At 52.4% G+C, this 18837-nt stretch overlaps 1 protein-coding gene across 2 annotated transcripts in view; it reads right to left on the reverse strand.

Annotated features, from left to right (window-relative positions):
* INSRR (insulin receptor related receptor) overlaps positions 1-18826 on the reverse strand; it is a 66149-nt gene extending 47323 nt beyond the window's left edge. For both annotated transcript variants that reach the window (XM_077318608.1, XM_077318526.1), the window contains exons 1-2: positions 17155-18826; positions 6484-7041 (exon numbers count right to left, since the gene is read on the reverse strand). In XM_077318608.1, coding sequence (XP_077174723.1) covers positions 6484-7041; positions 17155-17299 — 703 coding nt within the window. In that variant the 5' untranslated portion in view covers positions 17300-18826. The remainder of the gene's footprint in view (positions 1-6483; positions 7042-17154) is intronic.
* Between the last annotated feature and the right edge of the window lie 11 nt (positions 18827-18837).

Consider the following 18837-nt stretch of genomic DNA (forward strand, 5'->3'; position numbering starts at 1 on the left):
AGCTGTGAGGACTCTAGCAGCCGCATTTTGGACGAGTTGCAGTTTCCGGATCAAGCCCAGAGGCAGGCCAGTGTAGAGCGAGTTACAGAAATCTAGTCTGGAGGTGACCATCGCGTGGATCACTGTGGCCAGGTGTTCGGAGGACAGATAGGGCGCTAGTAGCCGAGCCTGGCGAAGATGGAAAAATGCCCGGCTAGCTAACTGTTTAACCTGTGCCTCGAGTGTTAGTGAGGCATCAATGGTCACCCCTAAATTCCTGGCCTGAGACGTGATATTAAGTTGCGTCCCGGCCAGAAAGGGTAAGCGCGCTTCCTGATCTGCCCCCCAACGGCCCAACCACAGAACCTCCGTCTTGGAGGGGTTGAGTTTCAGGCGACTCTGCTCGAGCCATCCAGCTACGGCTTCCAAACATCTGGCAAATGGATCTGGGGGGGAGTCCGGGTGGCCATCCATGAGGAGAAAGAGCTGGGTGTCATCAGCGTACTGGTGGCAACCCAGCCCATAACTCCATACCAGTTGAGCCATAGGGCGCATAAAGATGTTAAATAATGTAGGAGAGAGCACTGAGCCCTGTGGGACCCCACAAGGGAGCCGGTAAGGGCCCGATACTTCCTCTCCTACGGCTACCCTCTGTGTCCGGTTTTGGAGGAAGGAGTGTATCCAGCGTAACGCTGTACCCCTTATCCCCGTACTGGTGAGGCAGCTCGCTAGCAGGTCATGATCGACCACGTCAAACGCGGCCGACAGATCTAAAAGAACTAGCACAGCAGAGCCACCTCGGTCAAGCTGGCGACGGAGGTCATCCAACAAGGAGACCAACACAGTCTCCACCCCATGACCAGGGCAGAAGCCAGACTGGTATGGATCGAGCGCCGAAGTATCTTCCAGGAATGCTAGGAGCTGGTCCGCCACAGCCCTTTCCACCACCTTACCCAGGAATGCTAAATGCGCTACTGGGCGGTAGCTTGCAGGGTCATGCGGGTCCAGAGATGGCTTCTTGAGCAGGGGGTTGGACTAGATGGCCTGTATGGCCCCTTCCAACTCTATGATTCTATGATTCTATGATTTGGAAGCCAACCCCTTCTCTAGAGTAGCGGTCCCCGACCTTTCTCAGGTCAGGGACCGCCTCCAGAGTGAGGGAAGAGCCGACGGCCCAGGTGCTGCGAAAATGCGCACGCGCAATTGAAGCGCATGCGTGTTTTTGCCACTAGGGGGCGCCAACGCACATGCATAGCAACAGCACGCATGCGCATTTGCGTCACCGCCATGCCGGCGGCTGCGCCTGCCTCTTCCCTTCCTTCTTGCTGCCAGCAGGGGAAGGCAGGCGTGGCTGGCGGCGGCCCGGTACCATGGCCTTTGCGGCCCGCCACCGGGCCGCGGACCGGGGGTTGATGACCCCTGCTCTAGAGGACATTGGAGCCACTTGCTCTCTTGGTCAGAGAATCCTAGAATCCTAGAGTGGGAAGGGGCCATCCAGGCCATCTAGTCCAGCTCCCTGCTCAAGGCAGGATCCAGTTTTGTTTTGTTTTTTGAGTGGGGGCATCCTCTCGGCATGGAATTGGGGTCACTGTGGGTGGGCAAGGTAGTTGTGAATTTCCTGCATTGTTCAGGCGGTTGGACTAGATGACCCTGGAGGTACCTTCCAACTCTATGATCCTATGATTGTATGAAATACACTTATTGGTTTACTTACTAAATATTTATATGTGTTGTTGTTGTTAGTTGCAAAGCCATGGCCAACCCATTGCTACCCCATGGACAATGATCCTCCAGGCCTTCCTGTCTTCTATCATTCCCCGGAGCCCATTTAAGCTCGCACTTCAGTGACTCCATCCAGCCACCACATTCTCTGTCGTCCCCTTCTTCTTTTGCTCTCTCTCTCTCTCTCTCTCTCTGTGTGTGTGTGTATTCAAATATTTCTTTTATTTATATTTGGCCCTCTAAATTTGGGTCATCGTCTTGTGGACTCCTTGGGTAAACTTTGTCCAGTGGCCCATGAAGACCCTGTGTGTGAGGCCAGCAGGGGAAAGATCCTTGGGGAGAGATTGGCATTGGGGTATCCCAAGGGAGGCTTTCCCAGTGCTAGTAGGGCGGACATGGCCCATTGCGAAAATCTAATGTCCTCTGTGTTTTAATACATCTCTTATTTGGAGTAATTGATTTGAAGAGTGCTTGCATTCGAAAGCTCACACCTTGAATAAATCTTTGTTGGTCTTAAAGGTGCCCCTGGACTCTTTTTTTATTGGTCTACTTCAGACCAACACGGCTACTCATTTGATAGTAGATTGTACTGTAAATTAAGAAAAGTATTGTTTCTTAATCTCACTACTTATACTAACCTACACTCTCAACAAGCTCTCAGAAAGGACAAATGTTCTCTGTACTTTAATTTATCTCTCAGTTGGAACAACTTATTTTAAAAAGTAGATTTTAATGCAACTAAAATGCAATATAGTATGGAATACTATTTCCTCCCCAGGTCTGTGAATAGTGGCAGCCAAATGTTCTACTCCAAAGTAGATGATCCTTGGGTTGATGCTTCCCTGCTTGAGAATCGTAGTCATCCTTATCCATTGTTGTTCCTCTACATATTTGTGAAACAGCCTAGGGGGTGGGACGTGTCTGGCTGTCCAAGTTGGAATACGGCCAATCAGGGTGCAGCCAGATTTGCCCTGATTAGTCCTGCCCCCGCAGCTCCCGCCCTCCATCCCTGGACTCTAGCCTCTTTGCTCTCAGACACCTCAGTGCCTGGACCCAGCAGCAAATAAGGGAGAGGGCCCTGGGCAAAGGGTCATGGTGGAGGGCTTGCTAACTAGGGATTCTTGGCCTGCTAAGCAGGGCCTGCTAATGAGGGACTCCTGGACTCCTACCCAGCCCACTTGATCTGGCTCCGAGCTGCAGCTCAAACCCACTTTAAGCTGCCTGGCCAGAGGCCAGAGGAGGGGACCCTTTCAAGGCCCGTTCTTAGGAACGGGCTTTGAAGCTAGTAGAATAATAGAGTTGGAAGGGACTTCCTGGATCATGTAATCCAACCCAATGAACTGTGCAGGACACTCACAACCCTATCGCTCATCCACTATAACCTGCCACCCTTTGAACCTTCACAGAATCAGCCTCTCCGATGGCTATCCAGCATCTCTTTAAAAATTTCAAAAGATGGAGAACCAACTACCCCTTGAGGAACCCTGTTCCACTGAGAAACTGCTCTAACTTCTTCCTGATGTTTAGACGGAATTTCTTTTGAATTAATTTCATCTCATTGGTTCTGGTCCGTCCCTCCGGGGCAAGAGAGAGCAACTCTGCACCATCCTCTACATGGCAGCCTTTTAAATACTTGAAGATGGTTATCAGATCCCCTCTCAGTGATCTCCTCTCCAGGCTAAACAGACCAAGCTCCCCCAACCTTTCTTCATACATCTTTCCACAATCCAGCAAACCTGTCACTTGGTCAAAAAAAGGAAACCAGGTTGGTCTGACAGGACAAATCCATACTGACTTCCTTGAATCACCAAATTGTCCTCCAGATGTTTGCAGATATTAAAGGGAGCGATCTGCAAACATCTGGAGGACAATTATTAATCTGCTCCATTATCTTACCCACAACAGACTCACTGGTCTGTAGTTTCCCGGGTCATCCTTCCTCCCTTTTTTGAAGATTGGAATAACGTTTGCTCTCTTCCAGTCCTCCGGGACATCTCCAGTCCTTAAAGAGGTCCCGAAGATGATGGACAAGGGCTGTGCAAGTTCTCTGGAAAGTTCTTTGAGCACTCTCGGGTGCATTTCATCCGGCCCAGGGGATTTAAACTCATCCAGTGCAGCTAAATGCCTCTCGACAACTTCTTTGTGCATGTCAACCTGCCACCCAGACACTACCCATGATGTTCTGATGGATAAGTTGAAGGACTGCAATCTGGATTTTCAGATCGTTAGGTGGATAGGGAATTGGTTAGAGAACCGCACTCAAAGAGTTGTTGTCAATGGTGTTTCATCAGACTGGAGAGAGGTGAGTAGTGGGGTACCTCAGGGTTCGGTGCTCAGCCCGGTACTTTTTAACATATTTATTAATGATCTAGATGAGGGGGTGGAGGGACTACTCATCAAGTTTGCAGATGACACCAAATTGGGAGGACTGGCAAATACTCCGGAAGATAGAGACAGAGTTCAACGAGATCTGAACACAATGGAAAAATGGGCAAATGAGAACAAGATGCAATTTAATAAAGATAAGTGTAAAGTTCTGCATCTGGGTCAGAAAAATGAAAAGCATGCCTACTGGATGGGGGATACGCTTCTAGGTAGCACTGTGTGTGAACGAGACCTTGGGGTACTTGTGGATTGTAAACTAAACATGAGCAGGCAGTGTGATGCAGCGGTAAAAGGTTGTGAGGGACTTGGGAATGTTCAGCCTGGAGAAAAGGAGGTTGAGAGGGGACATGATAGCCCTCTTTAAGTATTTGAAAGGTTGTCACTTGGAGGAGGGCAGGATGCTGTTTCTGCTGGCTGCAGAGGAAAGGACACGCAGTAATGGGTTTAAACTTCAAGTACAACGATATATGCTAGATATCAGGAAAAAGTTTTTCTCAGTCAGAGTTGTTCAGCAGTGGAATAGGCTGCCTAAGGAGGTGGTGAGCGCCCCCTCACTGGAAGTCTTCAAGCAAAGGTTGGATACACACTTTTCTTGGATGCTTTAGGATGCTTAGGGCTAATCCTGCGTTGAGCAGGGGGTTGGACTAGATGGCCTGTATGGCCCCTTCCAACTCTATGATTCTATGATTCTATGATTCTATCTCTTGGCTACTGCCATCTCTAGATGTGCCTAAACGCTTTGACCTGTGGGAAAAAAACAGATGTAAAATAGGTGCTGAGCCTTTCTGCTTTCTCTGCATCCTCCCTTAGAGTTTGTCCATCTGTACCGAGTGGGCCTATTGCCTCCTTTACTTTACGTTTGCTCCTCACATAACTGATAAATCTTTTCTTGTTACAATGGACTTCCCTGGCCAATCTTAACTCACTCTCAGCTTTGACCTTTCTGATGAATGATCTACAGTGCCTAGTAACCTGTAGGTACTCTTCTTTAGAGCTCTGTTGTTCCCGCCATTTCCTGAACATTTTCCTTTTCTTTCTTAGTTCCTCTTGAAGTTCTCTGTTCATCCAAATAGGCTTCTTAGAGCTCCTGCAGTGTTTTCGTCTTTCTGGAATAATTGATTGAGCATGCAATAGCTCTTGTTTGAGTAGCACCCACCCTTCACATGCTCCCTTCCCTTCCAGCATTCTCGTCCATGGTATGACACTCATTGTGTCTCTGTGTTTATTAAAGTTTGCCCTACGAAAATCCAACATCCGCCTCCGGCTACAAGCTTCCTTGGCTCCCCATCTCAAAAGGAATTCTATGAGGACATGGTCACTTCCCCCTAGGGTCCCCACCTCCTTCACCTCATCCACCAACTCTTGCCTGTTGATCAGTATTAAATCCAGTATGGCTGAACCTCTTGTGGGTTCATCTACCATCTTTAACCCGCTCCTAGCGGAGCGGATCAAATAATTCGTTAAGGGCCCCGAGGGTGGGCCCTGTCCGTGATGAGGAAGGGTGCCGATAGGCCCCTTCCCCCAGACTGACAATCGGAGGCCCTCCAATTGGTCCCTTGCCGCAGGACTGCCTAATCGGGAGGCGCGAAGTACCTCCTGCACCTCCCACCTTCAGTCTTGCCTGCGAGCGGCCGCCCACCGCCATTTCCTCCGCCACGGCCCGCGCGGTCCGTTGCTCCCTCTCTTGATGCCCACGAAGGGCCAGCCGCCGCCGGCTTGACACCGCCGCCTCCTCAAGCACAATTCGCCCCGGCTCACATGCCCGGGAGCGGCCTGTGCTGCCACCCACAGCTACCGCGGCCACCCGCACCACTGTCCACCGCAACAAAGACGCCCGCTGCAACAACAACCCATGCCCCGCCCACCCTCCGACCCGCCGCCCACGATTCCGCCGCCACGGTGCCGCACTCACACGGCTCGCCTGGCCCCTGGAACCCCGCGCTTTGCTCTGCCGCATCCACTGCCGCACCCACCACCGCTGACACTCGCCTCGCCGCCCATTTCGCCTCCTCCAACAGGTACGCCACACCGCGGGTCACCTGGCACCAGCCCGAGCCGCCCCTGCCCTAGCCATCCCGCAAGCGCCCGCTGCATTCAAACTGCAGCGGGCTTATTTACTAGTTCGATAAATGAAATTGTCAGCCAGGCAGATCAGAAACTTGCATGACTGAGGACGCTTCGCAGAGTTTGTTTCCCAGCACACATCTGGGACATTGAAGTCACCCATGATGACAAGGTCCTGACGCGTGGATATTTTCTCAAGCTGCTCACCAAGTGCACACCCTGCACTAGAAATGCCCTCTGAACAACACTGGAAATGCCCTCTGCACCACTCCGCCCCCCGAGCCCCACCGGAAGCCACTCCTCCCTCTGCCAGTTGTGGGGTTCAGGACTGACCTTTCTGGCAGTTGCTGGAAGTCCAGCAGCGGTACTCCCTCCGGCCACTGATGCTCGTCTGAGTCTGCACACAGGGCTTCTCCACATCCAGAATCCCTGGGCACACATCTGCACATTCCTCCGCTGGCTTGTTGTGCAGGATGATGTTTTGCTCCAGCGAGTGGGGCTGCAGCAGCCCCCAGTCAATGGTGTAGATGTAGCAGAGCTCCTGGTTGCGCTCGATGCGCACAGAGCCGTTCAGAATGTTGGTCAGGCCATGGAGGCCAATGTCGCGCAGATGCGGCATCTCAAAGATCACCAGGGCGTAGTTCAAGAAGAGGCTGGTCCCACGGATGACAGCAAGGTTGGGGAAGAGGTCCCGCAAGCTTTCCAGCCCGTAGACCCGGAAGAGGAGTAGATACTCCGTGATCATGACCAGGCGGGGGAAGCGCAGGTGCCGGAAGTGCTCGCTGCTGGTGGTGAACATCAGAAGGATCTGCAGGTTGCCCTCGATGACGGTGCAGTTCTCCAGCTTCTGCAGCTGGGAGACATCCATGCGGATGTCCATGCTTCCACAGACTGTGGAGATCAGAAAGAGAAGAGTTGCAAAGAGGAGACGGCAGGCCCTGTGAATGTCCCCTAAGGAAGAGGGGGTTAGAAAAGCCTCCCCCCACACACAAACACCCCCCCCTCACACCCTAGCTACTCATGTGAATGCCCCACTGAATTAAAAAGGGGGCACTGGCAAGACCTCCTACGTCTGACACGTACTGTTTGGGGAAGGAGAGCCTCGCCTCACGTCCCCACAGAAACAGCCCCAAAGAAAAGCAGAAGGACCACGGATGAGAGCATCCTTCCCCCAACTCCCCCCCACATACTGGGGTCTCAGAGGCTGCCATGTGACTCTGCGGTCGGCTGTCCGGCTTCAAGCCCACGGCGGCACCTGAGGAACCCCCCACATTCTGGTGGCACCCTTCTTACCGAGTCAGTGCTCTCAAGACCTTTGCACCCAGAGAAGGGAGCTCTAACGCTGGAAACCCCAGAGGTTATAGGGCAGGGCAGCACTTGGTTCATTCTGCCTTCACAATACAGTCCTCCCCCCCCCCCACAAGACTTGATTTGTCACCATCCCCAGCGGAGCAAGAGCACTGCCCCACCACATAACCGGTGAGGCTATCCTCTCCCCAACCATTTCATTTCATTTCATTTATTTTTATATTTATACCCTGTCTCTCCTGGCAACTACCAGCCCGAGGCAGCTCACAATAAGACAACAAAAACAAGAATCCAATACAAACAGTAAAACATCCCCAGTCCGAATTTAAAAAACCTAATATTGATACAACAGCAACAGCAAGATGGCGGGAACAGCACAAAAGATCCCCATAGCTCCACCGCTCTACATGGGAACGTTTCTGTAAAGGCACAGCGCTCCAAGATGGAGTCCCTTAGGTTCACTGGAAACTCAAGCATGGCAGAGAGCAGGGACTGATCCTGACATGCTCCAGCCCCCGTTGCCTGCCACAGGTCCCATGTGGTGAGATCTCCCATAGCAACCAACCCTAGGGTGGGACCCCAGATTGAAACTCCAGGCACCCTTTCCCCAGCCTCAACCAAGCGCCTGGCGGAAGAGCTCCACCTCGCGGGCCCTGTGGCCCCTTGACAGCTCCACCAGGGCCCTGAGCTCTCCTAGGAGCTCATTCCACCAGGTTGGGATCAAGGCCAAAAAGGCCCTGGCGCTGGTCAAGGCCAGGCTCAGGACAACCGGTAGGTTCATACCCACAGAGCAAAGGGCAGACCGGCAGTCCCGCAGATAGGGAGGCCCCAAGCCGCATAAGGCCTTGAAGGTCTAAAACAAAACCTTGACTTGATCCAGAAACAGACTGGCAACCAGTGCAGTTGTTTCAGCACAGGCCGAATATGGCTCCTCCAAGGTGTCCTGGGGAGGCCCCTCACAGCCGTGTTCTGTACCAGCTGGACAAGGGTGGGCCCACACAGAGCGAATTAGAGTAGTCTAATCTGGAAGCGCCCGTTGCATGGATCACTGTGGCCGAGTGGTCCGAGGACAGGTAGAGCGCTAGTAGCCGTGCTTGGCGGAGATGGATAAACGGCATCCGTGCTACGTTCATGACCTGAGCCTCCATGGAAAAGGAAGCAACGAAGATCACGCCCAAATTCCTGGCGGACGGTGCTGGTATTAACTGCACCCCATCCAGGCATGGAAAATGTGCTGCCTGCTCCTGCCCCTTTCCGCCCAGCCACAGGAGTCCTCATGCCCCTCAAAGCTGCCCCCCTTGGGCTTTGGCAGGGCAACATGGCCCCACCATTACAGAGCCTTTCTGCTCCCTCTACATTCAAAAGCAGGCAGCTTCTGGGGCTGCCCCCAGCCGTCCCACACAGACTGGGGCAGAGCACTGGGAGCCCCTCCTCCAAAGGGCAGTTCCCTTCGCCTGGCCAGAGGCGAGTTCTGTGCTGAGCAGAGCAGACCGGATGCCTGGAGGATGGGGAGGAAGAGGAGGGTGCCTTTCTCGCCACTTTCTCTCTTTCTGAAATCCAGGCGTGTGGCCGTACGCAAGGGTACAGCTTTACTCTGCTCTCGTTCGGCCTCACTTGGAGTCCTGTGTTCAGTTTTGGTCACCCCAATTGAAGAGGGATGTTGACAAACTGGAGCATGTCCAGAGAAAGGCAACAAAGATGGTGAGGGGTTTGGAGACCAAATCGTATGAGGAAAGGTTGAGGGAGCTCAGTCAGTTTAGCCTAGAGAGAAGGCGACTGAGAGGGGATCTAATAACCATCTTGAAGTATTTAAAAGGCTGCCATATGGAAGATGGAGGAGAATTGTTCTCTTGCTCCAGAGGAAAAGACCAGAATGAATGGGATGAAATTAATTCAAAAGAAATTTTATCTAAACATCCAGAAGAAGTTCCTGACAGTTAGAGCGGTTTCTCAGTGGAACAGGCTTCCTAGGGAGGTGGTGGGTTCTCCATCTTTGGAAATTTATAAACAGAGGCTGGAGAGCCATCTGACAGAGAGGCTGATTCTGCGAAGGCAAAGGGGTGGCAGTTGACAGTAGAAGAGCGATTGGGATGTGAGTGTCATGCATAGGGTGACTTCAATTTCCCAGATGTGTGCTTGGAAACAAACTCTGCGAAGCATCCTCAGTCATGCAACTTTCTGACCTGCCTGGCTGACAATTTCATTTATCAAATGGTAGATGAACCCACAAGAGGTTCAGCCATACTGGACTTAATACTGACCAACAGACAAGAGTTGGTGGATGAGGTGAAGGAGGTGGGGACCCTAGGGGGAAGAGACCATGTCCTCATAGAATTCCTTTTGAGATGGGGGGGAGGGCAAGGAAGCTTGTAGCCAGAGGCGGATGTTGGATTTTTGTAGGGCAAACTTATAATAAACTCAGAGACATGATGAGTGTCATACCATGGACGAGAATGCTGGAAGGGAAGGGAGCATGTGAAGGGTGGGTGCTACTCAAACAGGAGCTATTGCATGCTCAATCAATGACTATCCCAGAAAGACAAAAACACTGCAGGAGCTCTAAGAAGCCTATTTGGATGAACAGAGAACTTCAAGAGGAACTAAGAAAGAAAAGGGAAATGGAGGGAAATGGAGGGAAGGACAGAGCTCTAAAGAAGAGTACCTGCAGGTTACTAGGCACTGTAGATCAATCATCAGAAAGGCCAAAGCTGAGAGTGAGCTAAGATTGGCCTATTTTACATCTGTTTTTTCCCACAGGTCAAAGGGTTTAGGCACATCTAGAGATGGCAGTAGCCAAGGGATAGTGTCTGGGTGGCAGGTTGACATGGATAGAGAGGTGGTCGAGAGGCATTTAGCTGCACTGGATGAGTTCTAATCCCCTGGTCCAGATGAAATGCACCCGAGAGTACTCAAAGAACTTTCCAGAGAACTTGCACAGCCCTTGTCCATCATCTTCGGAACCTCTTTAAGGACTGGAGATGTCCCGGAGGACTGGAAGAGAGCAAACGTTATTCCAATCTTCAAAAAAGGGAGGAAGGATGACCCGGGAAACTACAGACCAGTGAGTCTGATCTCTGTTGTGGGGAAGATAATGGAGCAGATATTAAAGGGAGCGATCTGCAAACATCTGGAGGACAATTTGGTGATCCAAGGAAGTCAGCATGGATTTGTCTCCTGGTTTCCTTTTTTGACCAAGTGGAAATTCGGTTGATATTGTTTACTTGGATTTTAGTACAGCTTTTGACAAGGTTCCCCATGATGTTCTGATGGATAAATTGAAGGACTGCAATCTGGATTTTCAGATAGTCAGATGGATAGGGCATTGGTTAGAGAACCGCACTCAAAGAGTTGTTGTCAATGGTGTTTCATCAGACTGGAGAGAGGTGAGTAGCGGGGTACCTCAGAGCTCGGTGCTTGGCCCGGTACTTTTTAACGTATTTATTAATGATTTAGATGAGGGGGTGGAGGGACTACTTATCAAGTTTGCAGATGACACCAAATTGGGAGGACTGGCAAATACTCCGGAAGATAGAGACAGAGTTCAACGAGATCTGAACACAATGGAAAAATGGGCAAATGAGAACAAGATGCAATTTAATAAAGATAAGTGTAAAGTTCTGCATCTGGGTCAGAAAAATGAAAAGCATGCCTACTGGATAGGGGATACGCTTCTAGGTAATACTGTGGGTTTTTCCGCACAAGGACCAATGTTGCCAATTGGTTCCACAAAGCGGAAAGGCTATTTTAAATAGTGGAATCTCGGCATTACTCATGCCTGCACTTGTAGTGGAATCCAGTAGTGTTTCATTCGTTCCCCACAGGTTTCCGGTCTCGCAGGAATCGCTAGAAAGGAAGCAATTTTTTCTGTGCTTGGTCCTGCCCCTGGCCGTCAATCAAACGAACAGCCAATGGGCGGTTGTTATCATGCTCCAGAAAAGCCCCTTTCCCTTTAAGCGCAGGTTAAAAAAAAAAAACACGTTGCAACGAATATGCATTGATTCATTGCAACGGAAAGACCCTTCTAGCTGGCGTGTGAGCTGGCGATTTATCATTACCACACTCCCCCGAGTGAACCGCCCCCCCCCCACACGGGCGTGATTTTCGGCCGAAAATAAAGGGAACTTGCAGACAGGACTGTGTTGTGCTTGGGGACTTAGGGGAGCTTTATAGCACTTCTGTGGAGGGACTGCAGCCGGAGAAGCCTCGCTGGGTGAATGAAGGTTCACTGGTTCGTTGCTTTCCCCGCTCGCTCTGAGGGAAAAAAATGACGATCGCTTCGCCGGAAGTTCAGAGGAGAAAACCAGGGGGAGGGACTTTGTTGGAACCGCAACAATGAGAACGCACGGGTCTTTTTCGCTAGTGTTGCAGATTGTTCGCAAGAGTGTAGCGCTTTTCAAAGGGTGAATCCACTTTTCCCGATTTCCCTAGATAATTCCCTACAAGTTATCGCTTTTTACGGAATTGTTGCAGGAGTGTTCCAGATTGTGTGCGACGTCATGCGAAACTGCAAATTAGTAGCATTTACCATATGTAAGCCTTCTGTTACAGTAAACGCGTGCGGAATGGCAGAGGAGAGCGACGAGGATGATCTGGGGCCAAGGGACCAAGCCCTATGAAGATAGGTTATGAGGGACTTGGGAATGTTCAGCCTGGAGAAAAGGAGGTTGAGAGGGGACATGATAGCCCTCTTTATGTATTTGAAAGGTTGTCACTGGGAGGAGGGCAGGATGCTGTTTCCGTTGGCTGCAGAGGAAAGGACGTGCAGTAATGGGTTTAAACTACAAGTACAACGATATAGGCTAGATATCAGGAAAAAAATTTCACAGAATCAGCCTCTCCGTCAGATGGCTCTCCAGCCTCTGTTTTAAAATCTCCCAAGATGGAGAACCCTCCACCTTCCGAGGAAGCCTGTTCCACTGAGAAACCGCTCTCACTATCAGGAACCTCTACCGAATCTTGAGACGGAATTTCTTTTGAATTAATTTCATCCCATTTGTTCTGGTCTGTCCCTCTGGGGCAAAAGAGAACAACTATGCCTTTTAAATACTTGAAGATGCCCATCAGATCCCCTCTCTGTCGTCCCCTCTCCAGGCTCAACAGACCAAGCTCCCCCAACCTTTCCTCATGTGCTGCCAAGGGATTTAAAAGCACGAGAAGGGCTGACTTGCTTCTATCCAATGCTGCCAGAGTTCACAGTGACAAACCTTGTCTCTTCCCCACAGCCAGGCTGGAAGCTTTGGGGGCATAATCTGTGTGTGGGGGGGGAGGGGGAGAGTTAGGAGCCAGAAAGGCCAATCAGCAAGAGGGCTCCGGCCATGAAGACTGCTGTTCATCCACATGGAGCTGAATGCTGCAGTCAGGAGAGATGCTGTGATCCCAGAAGAACTTCAGAACCTTCCTGGAGCATGGCCACCCTGCCCACACCTGTGAACAGGTGGGAAAGAAATGGGGCTGTTAAAGAAAACTGCTGTGTGGAGCAGGAGCCCCACAACTCATGCTCCAAAGAAGCTCCAAAGGTCTTAGGCAAAATCTCTCTCTCCCTCCCTCCCTCCCACCCCCACCCACCCCCGGTGAAGGCGACTGAAGGAAGGGCTGAAAAGACGACGCAGTGCAGGGTGGGGTGGCCCCAAAGGCCCTTCCTGGCCGTGGGATTCTCTCAGCAGAGACACACCCTCAGACATGGGGCCAGGGACCACTTTGTCTCTTGAACCTCCTCCTTCCCCCAGGCGTGGGAAAGGCACAGAAGGAGCGCCAGGCCAGGCCCTGATCACCCCTCCTCCCGAGAGCGCCTGGGTGGGAGCAGGCTGTTTGGAAGCAGGACTGTTTGGCCAGCTGTTTAAAGAGGGTCTGAACAGCCCCTGGGGAATATTTGCTCATAGTTCTGATAGTTGCTAAGCACCAGAGGGATGTGCAGGGCAGGGAGAGGGTGCCCTTGTGCTAGCCTTGCTGCAGCAGCCAAGGGAACGCAGCCCCACACCCCTGGCCTGGAAAGAGGGTCTCCAAGGACTAAGCAGCCACTCCTTCCACACATTTTGGCCCGCAAAAAAGAGCTCTTCCGCCAGGTCAATGGCTGAGGTCAGTGCTGGTAGAAGGTCAAATGGGGCTCCCCACTGGAAGATTTGCTTCCACTCCGGTCCATCTATTGCCATGGCTCTTTTAGGCACCCCGCTTGTAGCCACCCCAGTTGTTAACAGGGATGTTTTTTTTTAATTGTTTCCACCATACGGTTTTGAATTTTATGGGTGTTTTAATTGGGGATTCTAGTATTGTACTGAATTTTGTATGTAACCTGCCACGAGAAGGCATATCCAAGAGTGGCAGGCAATAAAACAGAATCACAGAATCCTAGAGTTGGAAGGGGCCATACAGGCCATCTAGTCCAACCCCCTGCTCAACGCAGGATCAGCCCAGAGTATCCTAAAGCATCCAAGAAAAGTGTGGGGCTTTTTGCACGGCTTCAGAATAGCACAATGGTTGTTAATTGAAAACGCTACTGATTTGGAATAACGCACGACGTCGTAGACAATCTGCAACACTCCTGAAACCGATCAGCAAAAAGCGCTTCGTTGTAGCGCTTTCAGGGGAATCCCAAAAAGTGGATTCACCCTCCGGAAAGCGCTACACTCTTGCAAACAATCTGCAACACTAGCGATAAAGACCTGTGCGTTAACATTGTTGCGGTTTCTTCAAAGTCCCTCCTCCTGAGCCTGTCCTCCAAACTTCCGGCGAAGCGATCGCCATTCTTTTTTCTCCGAGCGAGCGGGGATAAACGCACCAGCGAGCCTCTTTCTGTTTAGAGGCTTCCCTGGCTTCAGTCCTTCACCTTTAGTCACTAAGCACAAACCACATAAAAGCCCGTTTGCTGAAATAAAGTCCCTTTATTTTTTACACATTAATTCAGCCGAAAATCGGGCCCGTGAGCGGGGGGGGGGGGGATTTTTTTTTTATCACTCGAGGCAGCATGGCAACGATCATACGATCAAACGACAGCTCACATTAGGCAGCTGGATGGGTCTCTCCATTGTAACGAATCTACACAGATTCGTTGCAATGGGTCTGTTTTTTTTTTAAAAAAAACCTTTCTTAAAGGGAAAGGGGCTGTTTGGGAGCATGCTAACGGCTGCCCATTGGCTGCTTGACGGCCAGGGGCGGGACGAGCTTGGCAATAGCGCTTCCTTTCTAGCGATTTCTGCCGAGACCGGAAGCCTGTGGGAAACGCTAAAAAACGCAACTGATTCCACTACAAAGGCAGGTATGCATAACGACGAATTCCACTATTTTAAATGGCGATTTTTCATTCCGCAAACAATTTGCAACAAAGATCCCCGTGCGTAAAGGCCCTGTGTATCCAACCTTTGCTTGAAGATGGCCAGTGAGGGGGAGCTCACCACCTCCTTAGGCAGCCTATTCCACTGCTGAACTACTCTGACTGTGAAAATTTTTTTCCTGATATCTAGCCTATATCGTTGTACTTGTAGTTTAAACCCATTACTGCGTGTCCTTTCCTCTGCAGCCAACGGGAACAACATCCTGCCCTCCTCCAAGTGACAACCTTTCAAATACTTAAAGAGGGCTATCATGTCCCCTCTCAACCTCTTATTCTCCGGGCTGAACATTCCCAAGTCCCTCAACCTATCTTCACAGGGCTTGGTCCCTTGGCCCCAGATCATCCTTGAATAGCAACAAGCAACAACAAGCCCCACAAAAACTGCTGGGCACACCGGCTGCATCTCATAGAATCATAGAGTTGGAAGGGGCCATACAGGCCATCTAGTCCAACCCCCTGCTCAACGCAGGATCAGCCCTAAGCATCCTAAAGCATCCTAAAGCAGGATCTCGCCCACTCCCCCAGGGGGCTGTGCTTCAGATGGGTTGCATGTGGCCCACACCCATGCACAGCTGCTCTGAGACTGCTCTTGTCCCCCCCCCCTTGCAAGAACAGCCCCTCCCCACCCACCGGGAGCCTGTCCTCTGAAATGCACCAGCTCCCCTGCTCCCCTTCTTATTGTTCTTGTTTGTATGCCTTCGTTCCCTGTGAAGCGCCCTGAGCCTCAGGGGACGGCAGCATAAAAATGCAATAAAATAAATAAAATAAAATACCACCTCTCCAGGGAACCTGTGTTCACTGTGGCCTACAAAGCAGAATGGAAAGCCTACAATGAATTTGAGCAGTTGACAATGAATTTAAATTTTCAGCCTAAAAGCATTCAGGAAATTGGTGTTAAAAGATCAGACAATTAGCTGAGGCCCTGGATGAACCTCAATAACGTTCTGGCAGAGTAGGGCAAAGCCCCAGGAGAGCGTGCCGCCACTGGAAAGGCCCCGTGTCTCAGGTTGCCTCTCCCTTAACCTCGGTAGGACGAGGGGCAGAGAGCAGGGCTTCAGTTAGGTAGCAGGGCTTTCAGGTAGATGGGAGGCGTTGGTCCCACAGGGAGCTTTCAAGAGAAGAACCAGCCCTTGGACTCGCTCCTGGAAGCAAGGGGGCAGCTAGTCCATCGGGGCTGAAGCAGCCCCGCATGACCCTGGAAGCCAGCGCCTGGTAGTTGTTCTTTTGAAGTGGGAAGGGACGCGCACTTTGGACATGCTCAGAGACAGCCTCCTCCTCAGTCAGCACTGGACATTCCAATGGGGAGACCCTCTTCCTGCCTAAAACCCAGGCAGCTCACACGGAAATGCCACCCACGCCGGGCAGGTTACAAGCGTGATCCCCCCCAGCTCCCCCACACAGATGAAACCTGCAGCCGAGGTATCCCTCTCTCGGAGAACCCTCTCAGGGCCTTCCGGGGCCCAAGGTGCCGTTTACTATAAACACCACACGGACAAGCTCGGCAAACCACCCCAAACACTCCGCCTCGTAACAGACAAAGTCTGTGTGGCACCCATGGGACCTGCGTGGACAGGGGGGGGCGGCTTCCTTCCCCCCAAGAGTAACGCGGGACCCCAAATTCCTGACTCACCCAGAAGTGAAACGGGGGAAGAATGAGCACAACATGCCCCTGGACCAGTTTGCCCAGCAGCGTGTCCTTGCCACCATCACTACCCAGTCCTGGACATAGCGGCTCTTCTGTGGGGCCACACACATGCGTACCCCCTCCCTCCCCAAGTACCCCACAACCTCCCCAGCCCCCCAAGAGGCTCTACCTCTACCCCAGCCCAGCCCTCCGGCTCCTCTTGCCCCCCACTGCCATGGCAGCAGATCTGAGGGGCAGCTGGTCTTGCCCCAGAGCAGCCAGCCCCAGGCCCTCCCACTGCCCCTGTGGAAGGCATCCACCCTGCATTGCTTTAGGATGCTCTGGGCTGATCCTGCACTGAGCAGGGGGTTGGACTAGATGGCCTCTGTGGCCCCTTCCCACTCTAGGATTCTGGGAGTCTATTCTATGTGTCAGCCAACAGCCAAGCACTGCCTGATGCCCCTGCGGGACAGGACCCTCTCCCCGCACCCCACCCCACCCCCTCCCAGGTCCCGGCATCCCCAGAGACTCAAGCGCTCAGCAACAGGGTTTCTTCACTCTTGCAGCCTTTGGGCCTGTTGCTGGCTGCCCCCCACCCCCGTCCCCCCAAAGGCCCCAGGCATGTGGTCGGAACTCCCTTCTCCGGCTGGGCTGGCTTTGGGCTTGGCCCATACTGAATCTGGCATGCCCCTAGGGCAAGGCAAGCCCCCCCACACACACACACACCAGCCCCTCCCCCACTTACTTTCAGGCATCACTGGGGCTGGGACCAGGCAGAAGAGGCCGAGGAGTAGGGCACCCAAGGCCCACGGGCCCCGCAGCCCCTCCCGTGCCATGAGGGGAAAGGATCTGGAGAAGGGGGAGATCACGCCAGGCAGGAAGCTTTCCATTAGCAGCAGGCGGTGGGAGAGAGGCAACGGTTGCTGGGCTCAGCTGGAAGCTCTCCGAAGTGTTGCTTTCTCATGGCCAAGTTGGGAACAGAGGATAGAGGCTGAGACTGGCTCCCTTCTAGCTCACACCTCTCCACCTCACATCCTCTCAGCCAGCCAGTCCATTCAGCTCACCTGCACAGGTGGAGCAGGAGCTCGGGGGCGGAGCCGGGAGCCCCCCCCCCCCATCCCTGCCGGCTTGCTGCCCTGGGGCTTCTTTGGAGCCAGAGCTGGACAGCTGCCTGCCACTGTTGACAAAGGGATCTTTCCAAATATTTAGCCTAACAACTGAAACAGGCCAGGGGCAGCCGCAGGGACCGGCTTCATTCCTTGTTGGGGAAATAAGAGTGGGGAGGGAACGGGCTGAGAGACGCCTTCTCAGGGACTGGACGGACTGGGGGGGGGGGGGGGCGCGGTGAGCAACCAGCTAGCTGAGGTCCTTTGTGGCAGCCCAGGGAGGGGGACCTGAAGGAAAGGCGGCCCGACTGGGGCAGGGTGCCTGCGTCTGTGTGTGAGCAGTGAGGCTGGAAGGGTCTGCAGGCCCACCATCTCCTGCCTTGTCCCGGCCCAGAAAAGAGGCCCTCCTGCAGATGCTGCCTCCATCTGGCCCAGCCCCTCAAAGGGTTACTGTTGCCTGCCCCTGCAGAGCCACCCGGGGCTTCCTGGGGGGGGGGGGATCTCTCATCCAAGCAATGACCAGGACTGACCTTGCTGAGCATCAGGCTGGGCTGGGCCAGGCCAGGCCAGGGGCTCCCCAGCAGCTGCCAACTCTACCCAAGCAGAGACCGTGCCACATTTTGTGCTCTTCATTGTCTGTCTTGGCCTGAGCCAGATCCAGATGCTCCAGCGGACAGGGCCCCCCACAAGGCAGCCATGTTATAGGATCACAAAATCATAGAATCATAGAGTTGGAAGGGGCCATACAGGCCATCTAGTCCACCCCCCTGCTCAACGCAGGATTAGCCCTAAGCATCCTAAAGCATCCAAGAAAAGTGTGTATCCAACCTTTGCTTGAAGACTGCCAGTGAGTGGGAGCTCACCACCTCCTTAGGCAGCCTATTCCACTGCTGAACTACTCTGACTGTGAATTTTTTTTCCTGATATCTGGCCTATATCGTTGTACTTGAAGTTTAAACCCATTACTGCGTGTCCTCTCCTCTGCAGCCAGCAGAAACAGCATCCTGCCCTCCTCCAAGTGACAACCTTTCAAATACTTAAAGAGGGCTATCATGTCCCCTCTCAACCTCCTTTTCTCCAGACTGAACATTCCCAAGTCCCTCAACCTATCTTCATAGGGCTTGTTCCCTTGGCCCCAGATCATCCTCGTCGCTCTCCTCTGTACCCTTTCAATTTTATCTACGTCCTTCTTGAAGTGAGGCCTCCAGAACTGCACACAGTACTCCAGGTGTGGTCTGACCAGTGCCGTATACAATGGGACTATGACATCCTGTGATTTTGATGTGATGCCCCTGTTGATACAGCCCAAAATGGCATTTGCC

Source organism: Paroedura picta, chromosome 1, assembly GCF_049243985.1.
Source record: "Paroedura picta isolate Pp20150507F chromosome 1, Ppicta_v3.0, whole genome shotgun sequence".
NCBI classification, from domain to species: Eukaryota; Metazoa; Chordata; class Lepidosauria; order Squamata; family Gekkonidae; genus Paroedura; species Paroedura picta.